The sequence below is a fragment of the Stegastes partitus genome, unplaced genomic scaffold (genome assembly GCF_000690725.1).
Source record: "Stegastes partitus isolate 25-593 unplaced genomic scaffold, Stegastes_partitus-1.0.2 Scaffold439, whole genome shotgun sequence".
NCBI lineage: Eukaryota > Metazoa > Chordata > Actinopteri > Pomacentridae > Stegastes > Stegastes partitus.
The window spans coordinates 381,775-391,534 of record NW_007578170.1 but is presented as its reverse complement, the minus strand read 5'-3'; the positions used below and the strand labels follow the sequence as shown (position 1 = coordinate 391,534).

The 9,760-nt window shown below is 40.4% G+C and overlaps 1 protein-coding gene across 1 annotated transcript in view; it reads left to right on the top strand.

Moving 5' to 3' along the window:
• Positions 1-9,760, top strand: part of nbas (NBAS subunit of NRZ tethering complex) — a 232,923-nt gene that overhangs the window by 3,389 nt on the left and 219,774 nt on the right. Inside the window, exons 4-8 of the mRNA XM_008286182.1 lie at positions 1,273-1,350; positions 1,908-1,955; positions 4,260-4,303; positions 7,449-7,582; positions 9,213-9,346. Coding sequence (XP_008284404.1) covers positions 1,273-1,350; positions 1,908-1,955; positions 4,260-4,303; positions 7,449-7,582; positions 9,213-9,346 — 438 coding nt within the window. The remainder of the gene's footprint in view (positions 1-1,272; positions 1,351-1,907; positions 1,956-4,259; positions 4,304-7,448; positions 7,583-9,212; positions 9,347-9,760) is intronic.

Genomic DNA, 9,760 nt, shown 5'->3' with positions numbered 1-9,760 from the left:
AAATATTGAATTTAATATTTGATGGAACCAATTTCAAACCACTTTGGTTTAATTAAAATTTTATTAAATTTTTAAGGAATTATTATTTATGCGGAACATTTAGAAGAACTGAGGTTGAATCAAAGTGATTCTAACAGAGAAATAAGACGTCGAGGCTAAAACCCCACATTAAAGGTTATTATAGAAATTAATCGGTCTAATTCAGATATCAGGATTAACAACCTACAGACCACAGATTAATTTAAATATTAAGCTTCAGACCCACAATATTATTAATTATGCAAATTTACATGAGAAATTTAAAAATACCATTAAATAATATATATTTTATAAACGTATCTGAACGGTTTAAGACCCTGCAATATCATTTATCATCTAAAGTTTTTGACCAATTTAAATATTAAGGTTAACTTTTTGTGATGATGTTTGTTTACCAGACAGATTTACATGTTTAGTTTCAGGCGCAATATTATTACAAATTCACCTGACTGCATAGATGTAAACGTAGATTTTATGGTTATTTTATTTTATATTGTTTGTTAGTTTAGAACCTCTAATATCAAATATTACAGAAATGTACTCAACTAATTTGAATAATTTAATTTTAAAAATGAAGGACCTACAGTAGCAATACTACTAACAATAAAAATAATAATATAAAATGTAACACTATAACTGACTAATTTCTATTTTTATATTACAGTGATTATTTTATTTTTAAAGTTAACATTTTGTGATATTATTTGCTCTGTAAGTTTAACTGATAAATGTAAACATTTATATTATTAATTATACAAGTTTACCAGACTGGATTTATCTAAATGTAGATTTTATGGTTATTTTATTTTATATTATTTATTTTACAAATTTACGTACTTTAATGATTAATGAGGAGAACTATTTGATTTAGTTTATTTAATTTTCCTAAATAATTTGAATGATTTAATTCTAAAAGTGAAGGACCTAAATTAATAATAAAATAAAATATGAAACTATGACTGACTGACTTCAATTTTTTATATATTATATAATATTATATATTATTTTTTTTATTATGTTATGTTATATTTCATTATGTTATATTATTTTATATAGATATTTAAAAAAATATATTTTTAAAAATATTTTATTATATTATATTATATAGAGTTTTTTTTTCTACAAATGAACCTGAACAGTTTAAACATTAGCGTCAGGTGCTGAGAGATAATTCTGTGTTTATGTCTTCATGTGAACGTCGTTAATAATCTTTCTCTTTCGTGTTAATTTCAGCCCGTCCAGCTCGTCGCTGCCCTTCGGTCTCGTCCGTCTGGCGAACAAACAGATCAACTGGCAGCTGGTGCTCGCAAGGTGCAACAAAAACACACACACAGACACACACACACACACACACACACACACACACACTGACACACACTGACACACACTGACACACGGACACACAGTCGGTGATCGATGCGTGACTGTGGGCTACTGTTGTTGCTGACATGCACTTCTCTCCCCTCCCTCAGCCAATCATTTAATTGTTCTGTTTCCAGCAGACGAACCTCGTGGAAAGAAAGACTCTGTTTAATTGACTATTGATTCCAGCGTGTAGGACGCTGCTCACAAGTGTTAAACGCACTCCAACCGCCTCCATTAGTCGGATTCCTGTCGCCTCTCACGTCTCTTCTCTTTCGTTTTGTCTGAAACTCTTCTCATCCTCACAGTTATTATCGTCATCATCATCATTATTATTATTATCACTCTTCAAACAGTCCAAACCTGAGATTTTATTCTCGTTTCCGTCATTTCCATCCTCAGTTGTTCTGCTAAAACACACATTTTATCTCTGATTGTGATCTAAATCATCAATAACGTCTCTGTTTACGTCTTGGTTCCTGCCTCCTCCCTGCTCGGCGCCACAGTAACGGGAAGCTGCTGGCGGTGGTTCAGGACCAGTGTGTGGAAATCAGGTAATTAGTCTCTCAGTGTGTGTGTGATGGTTTTAATTAATGGCCTGATTTATCACGTCTCCCTTAAAACGAGCCGCCAGCCTGCATCCAAGAACAATAAAAGCTGTTTTTCAGGCTTCAAACTGACGATGTGATCGGTCGAAGGAAGGTGTTTGATTGGGTTTAACTGTGGGAAACTGATCAGGAGGAGTTTAGGGAGAACCAGAGCTGAGGTTAAAGTAACACAACAACACAAACAGCTGCTGTATGTGCTAGTTTTGTTCTCTTTTTGTTGTTTTGTGTCACTTAGTGGTTGTTTTTTGTCTGTTTGTGTCACTTTTTAATGGTTTTGTATGTTTTTGTGGTCGATTTGTGTCCCTTTGAGGTTGTTTTTTGTTGTCTTTGTGGACATGAAACAACCGGAAAGATGTACGAAACAACTGCACTGTGACGCACAACAACACCAGGAAACAAGAAATGACCACAAAGAAACACAAATGATGACAAAGGCACACAGTAATGACAAAGATGCACAAAATGACTGTAAAGAGACACAAAATAACCACAGAGTGACAGAAAAAGAGCTGCAAGAAGACACAAATCAAAAGTAAAGACACACAAACCTACCGCAAAGAAACACAAAACGACCACAAACAGACAAAACGACAGTAAAGAGACTGAAAACAGCCCAAACAGACACAAAATGATGAAATTGAGACTCAAAACAACCACAGAGACACAAAAACAACTGCAAGCAGACACAAAACAACCACAAAGAGACATAAAACAACCCGAAGATGTACAAAATGACTGCAAAGAGGCAGAAAAAACCCACAATAAGACACAAAACAACCACAAGGAAACATAAAACAGCCGAACAATATATAAAACGACTACAAAGAGACAAAAAATAACCACGAGGAGTCAGAAAACAATCATGAAAAGACACAAATTAACCGTAACGAGGCACAAAAGAACCAAAAAACATGTAAACCAACTGCAAAGAGACAAAAAAATACACATAACACTCAAAACAACCAAAAAAAGGCACAAAACAACCAAAAAAAGGCTAAAAACAACCACACAGAGACACTAAATGTCTGTAAACTGCCCCATACAGCAGCTGTTTCCATGTCACAACAGCCTGAGGACTGATTTCTAGTAAATTCAGCCTCAGTTCTCTGAGGAACGAAGCTCTGGTTCTCCTCCTGACGAGCTCTGCTGGACCACCTGATCTGGGCCGACAGCCAATCAGAAGCCTTGTGGGAGCAGCGTCAGCAGACCGGTCACGCTGCGATACCTGCGGCGGTGAAACCGAACCGCGCCGACTCTTAACTGTGGTTTTACTGCTCGGGACGACGCTTTAAACGTGTGTAATTTTAATTCTGGACGGGCCGACCGGGCTATTAAGCACCGAGCTGGCTGTTTGGAGCATCCATTTACCACTTCAGGCTAAATGAAATAAAATGCTTACGCTCTGGAACCGCCGCTGCTCCCTAAATATTTTCATCTGTGTGAGTTAGGGGGAAGCCAAACGGAGCGTTCAGTGTGTTTGTGCTCATTTTCGGCGGCTGTAATTTCTCCTGGACACAAATCCAATTCTGTCCCTTTTTGCGCCGAAAATCCTCTCGCTCAGCGTAATGTTTTAAAATGAGCACCGCTGGAATGAAAATCAATAGCAGGTGAAGCAGCGCCTCCGTCTCCAGAGGCTAACAAGAGGCACCCAGTGTGTAGCTGGAGGGCAGCGTGTCCACGTCGATATGTGGAAGTGTTGTGTTGTTGCTGCTGTTGTTGACCTCCAGTAACCGGGTCTGCTCTGGTTATGAGTGGTGCTGGTGTCAATTAACGGTTGTTTTGTGTCTTTTTGTGTCAATTTGCATTAATTTTGTGTCTCATTGAGTTTGTTTTGTGGTTGTTTTCTGTCTCTTTGTGGTTGTTTTGTGTCTCTGCATTAATTTTGTGTTTCTTTATGTTTGTTTTTTTGTGGTTGTTTTTACAGTTGTTCTGTGTCAACAAAACCTACAAACCTAAAAACTACAGCGACACAAAACGACACAGAGACAAAAAATGACCACAAATGCACGACATGACTGCAAAGAGACACAAAAAAACCAGTGAAGACACACAAAACAACCCAGAAGAGACACAAAACACCTGCAAAGTAACCGAAAACAACAGAAAGAAAGAAAAAATGACCCTAAAGAGACACAAGATGATTATCAAGTGACATAATCGACCACAAGGAGACACAAAAAAGCTGTAAAGACGCACAAAGCGACAACAGAGAGACGGACCTGGTGCTGACTGTTTGTGTTTCTTCCTCAGGTCCGTGAGGGATGACTTTGGATCGGTCATCGGGAAATGTCAGGGTAAGAACTTCTACTCAATGATAGTAATAATAAAATATAAATGTATATAAAGTCAGTGAACACAGCGTTAGATTCATTAATGTGTTTACAGTTGGTGTTTATTTGTCTTTATAGGTTTAAATAATCTGGAATTAAATTCTGAATAATTCCAATACGAGATATTTACATCATCAGCCACAGCTGTGTGGTTCTTTTGTGTGTCATTGTGTTGTGTTGTGTTGTTTGTCTGTGGTGGCTTTGTGTCTTTTTATGGACGTTCTGGTTCTATTTGAGATGTTTTCCTTCTATTTGTGGTCACTTTGTGGTTGTTTTGTGTCTGTTCGTTGCCGTTTTGTGTCTTTTTGAGGTCGTTTTGTGTCTTTTTGTGATCGTTTTGTGTCTCTTTGTGGTTGTTTTGTGTCCCTTTGTTGTTGTTTTGTCTAGTTATTTCATGTGTCTATATGGTTATTTTGTCTCTTTGGTCGTTTTGCGTTTTTTTTTTTTTGTCTCTGTGGCTGTTTGGTGTGTCTCTAATTGTTTTGTCTCTCTGTGGTTGTTTGTGTCTCTTTGCAGGGGTTTTGTGTGTATTTGTGGTCTTTCAGTCTGTCTGTAAATGTTTCGTGTCTGTTTATGGTCGTTTTGCGTTTTTTTGTGTATCTTTGTGGCTGTTTTGTGTGTCTTTTTGGTCACTTTTTTCTAATGGTTTTGTCTCTCTGTGGCTGTTTGTGTCTCTTTGCAGGGTTTTGTGTGTATTTGTGGTCTTTCGTCTGTCTGTAGATGTTTCGTGTCTGTTTACGGTGGTTTTGTCTATTTTTTGTTTTAAGTTTTTCCGTCTGCGTGACCGTTAACGTGAATCAAACGGTACTGTACGTATTTACTGTCGGTACGCGTCTGCTTTGAGTTGGTTTCAGACACCAATAATCGGAGCGAGTTTGGATCCTATCGATTAGTAATGAGGTATTCTTGCTGTACTTAACTCCAGTAAAGGATTCTTCTTCTTCTTCTTCTTTGTTGTTCTACAAACTGAATCTCAGTAAATGAAACTTCTCTCTTTGTTTTTTTTAAATTATTTTTTTCTCTTTTGTCGTTTTCTTTGTGGTTCTGTTGCGGTTCTCCGTCACCGTTTCCTGTTTGTTCTGGTGCTTCATGGTGTTGATATCAGCCGCCGCCGCCGCCGGGCCTCCTCCTCCTCCTCCTCCTCCTCCTCCTCCTCATTCCATCTCCTTTTTCTTTTACTTCATTTCATTTCACGGAGATTTGTCCTAATGGATTCTGCTCTGATCCTGCCTTTTTAATGGCATTTTGCTTTTAATGGATGAGCGTGCTCGTCGTCTTCTTCTCTTTTTTTTTTTTTCCACTTTTGTGCCGCATCCACACCTGTGCATCACTTCACTGTCTGCTGGCTGTTACAGCGACTCCCCTCCCCTCCACCACCACCCCCTCCCCCCGCTGCATAATTCATAGGTGTTCTGATAAATGCATCAGACAGATAGGAGGCTGGTGGCGGCGGGTCACTGGGTGTAATTCTGCACAACTTCCCTCCTCGACATGGCGAGCAAAACAACAGGATAGTAGCATCCAATTTTCCAGCTCCCTAGAAAAGCCATCTATGTGGAAATGGAGCCCTGCGAGCCGCGATTTATGGACGGCGAGGTTGAAGCAGAGGAGACACTTTGGCTTACATAACATTTCCATGTTCTCGTCTGCTCCTCCTGAAAGCCGGGAGTCTCGGAGGTGCTCTAAATCGCCTCCTTCCCGGGCTGCTCTCTGATTTGGGGGAGCTATTATATCTCTCCACGGGTCGCGTTCATTGTTTCCCCCTCCTCCTCCTCCCCGCGTGTTTGTCTGTCTCGCCTCCCACTTCTTCCCTTTGTTCTTCATTTAAAATTCTAGTCATACAATATCCGACGCCTCCATTCGTTTGCAGTATTGCCCACCAGGGGCTGCAGCAGCGTTCCTCCGCCAAGAAATTCAGCACAATAAAGCCAACAGCGCCGTTATGTGATATCAACAAAACCATAACTTCCCTTTCATAACTTTATTGCTTCGTGGTCTGGCTTCGTGGTGCCGCCGAGATAAAGCCGAGTGTTGTGTCTAGTTGGATGTTTAAAAAATGGAGTAATTAAATATTTTGCCGCGTGCCGCCTCGTGATAATCGGAGCGAGGATCAGAGGCCTGGCCGGCTCCTCTATCAGAGCCCGGGACGACGGCGGATCCTTGAGAAAATGCCAGCAGGCTCGGATGTGCTTCATCACAGCGATATGGTTACACTCGCAGCACTGCTGAGCCAGCAGATTGCTAAAACAGTGGCCCATACTTCAATAAAGGCTCGATTTATGATTTCCGCTCTCCTCCCCCATCCTCTCCGCCGTCCTCCCCGTCTCGCTGTGAAAGTCTGCCAGAGACAATTATTGAGATATTACTGCTGCTATCCCTCACAGATGAATTGGATCCTCAGACACATTGTGTTGATAGACGCCGTCTGAATTTGTCATCTGCATAACGCCGGAGAGATTTTCTCATCTGACTTCATGTGAAGCCCAAAAGGAGGTCAAATGGGTCCTTGATGATAAAAAAACATGTTCAAAATGGGCTAAAATCTGTCATAAATTACTTAAAATGTGTCCAAAATGACTTAAAATTGGTTTAAAATGATGGAAAAATTGTCCTAAATGACCCAAAAGCAGCCGAGAATGAATCAAAATATTGCAAAATGGGTTAAAATTTGTCCTAAATTACTTAAAATTGGTTTCAAATAATTGAAAAATGTCCAAAATGACCCCAAACCGGCAGATAATGAATCAAAGATGTCCACAAGGACTTAAAATTTGTCCAAAAAGACTTAAAATTGGTTTAAAATTGTCCAAAATGACCCAAAAGCTGCCATGAATTAATCAAAATAGTCCAAAAATGACAACAAAATTCAAAAGGACTTGAGGTTTGTACAAAAGCAGTTAAAATTGTCTAGAATGCCTGAAAAATGATCTAAAAGTGACTTGAATTCAAGTATGCATACAAGAAAAGCAGCAATAATTTCAGAAAAACATCCAATGTGACTTAACTTTTGTCTAAATTGTCTTAAAATGTGTCTTAAAGTTGTCCACAAGGACTTAAAATTTGTCTAAATTGTGACCCTGTTGTCTTTTGTGTTTCTGTGTTGGTCCAGTTCCGAAGGATCCGAACCCCCAGTGGCGCCGGGTGGCCTGGAGCTACGACTGCACCCTGCTGGCCTACGCCGACAGCACCGGCACCGTCCGGCTGTTCGACCTGATGGGCAGCGAACTCTTCGTCATCCCGCCGGTAAGAGTGCCAGCGTCCAGTCTCTCCGATCACCGCTGTGATCAGCTCAGGTCGTTTTAAATGTCACGTTCAGTTTTAACTCATTTCAGACATCAGTGTGTTATTGTTTTTAAGTTTTATGTTAATTTTAGAGAATTTTAAGTCTCTTGGCAGCTTTGAGTCACTTTTTGAACAATTCTCAACGAATTTTGGACATTTTTTGCGCAAATTTTGAGTCATTTTAAACAAATTTCATGTCATTTTCGACGAGTTTTAACTAACTTTGGACCTTTGTGTGTTTATTGAAGACACATTTTAGGTTATTTTGAAACACTTTGAAGTCACTTAACTGCTTTGAGTCACTTTGGAGCAACTTTCCAACTCATTTTGCAAATTTTTCGTCATTTCGGACTAATTTTGAGTCTGAAGATAGATGTTCAGTAATTTTACATGAATTTTGAGTCATCTGGCAGTTATTTTTGACATTTTTGTCCCATATTATGAACAATTCTCAACGAATTTTGGACATTTTTTGTAGTTTTGCACAAATTCTGAGTAATTTTAAACAAATTTTGTGTCATTTTCAACGAATTTTAACTAACTTTGGACCTTTGTGTGTTTATTGAAGACACATTTTAGGTTATTTTGAAACACTTTGAAGTCACTTGACCGCTTTGAGTCACTTTGGAACAATTTTTCAACTCATTTTGCTCATTTTTCATCATTTTGAACATTTCTGCGTCACCAAAGACACATTTTAAGTTACTTTAGATGCATTTTGAGTCAGTTTGGACATTGCTTTTGCAGCTCTGTCAGCTTGTACATTTGATAAAACGGGAGCCCGCTACAGAAGTCCACATTTGCGACGGCTGATGAAACTCCCTGATCGTGCCTCAGGAGTGAAGTTCTGCTGCACTCACACTCACTGTCACCTTCTGAAGAAGAAGAAGAAGAAGAAGCTCTCTTTGTCTGTCACGCCTGCTTTCTAATTCATCGTCTGTTGCTTCTCCTGCACTCCTCCTTCGTCTTCATCACCTCCCCTCTTTAATTTTTCACGCGCTCGCTGCCTCGCCCGTCTCGTGTCGCTGCCGGTCCGGCCTCGCTTTCAAGCCCTCCGCGCGCCGCGTATCATCATCCCGGCGTTTCCATCCATCACTTCCTGCGTTCGTCTATCCGGCCTGACACTCCCGCACTCATCCTTCAAAGTCTGTGATCCTCAGTCCTTTAGTGCAGCGCCGCTTTGTTATTCCTGCAGCTCGGCTCGGCTCTTCCTCCTTGTTTGTCGCCGTTAAGTGAACACACCAGTGACTTTGCTGCTATTTCTGGAGGAGATGATAAAAAAGGCAATTTGACAGAAAGTGTGTGTGTGTGTGTGTGTGTGTGTGTGTGTGTGTGAGGGAAAAATTAAAAATTCCTCCCTGGTTTCCTCTGTCTGTTATCTTTTGTTCCCTGCCTCCCCCTTCTTCTGTCATCGCTCACTTTTCTTCTCTGTGTCTCATGTTGTTCGACAAACTTTGTCGGCGTGATGCGTCTTTGTAGTTTGCCCCAGAAGCCACAAACCACCGATAGATAATTATACGTATTTCTGTGTGTCTTTTTGAATTCCCTCGCTGCTCTTCCTCCCTCTGATGTGTCGCTCCTCTTCTTCCAGGCGGTGAGTTTTCCGGGGGATTTCAGCTGCGCGGTGGCCGGCCTCATCTTCCTGGAGTACACGGCGAGCGCTCAGTGGTCAGCCGAGCTCCTCGTTATCACGCACGGAGGCGGACTCAAGAGCTACTTAGTCAGGTGAGATGGAGGCGAAGCTGCTTCCTCCTCAAAATAGCTGCGCCTCCGGATCAGACACGCGATGCCTCAGGTGGAATAAATGACGGAGGGTTTCTTATTTGTACATTTTTACACGTTCCTTTCCATGTGAGATGAATCAAATCTGGACAGAGTTATTGGTTCCCACCTGACCTCCTCAGAACCATCTGGTTCTTTATCTACAGCAGCTTTATCTAATGAAGCAGTTCTACCGTCAGACTGTGAATGTTCCAGAGTTCCAGGTCCTTGAAGTCCACAGAGGAGGGTCCAGATTTATCACTTTAATGGACTTTTCCCGTCATTAGCCTGAGTTAAAATATGACTCTATTAGAAAGTGATTTTCTCCACAGAGTGAATCCTGTCTATAGATGGTTCTGGTGTGTTCTGGAGGTAAAA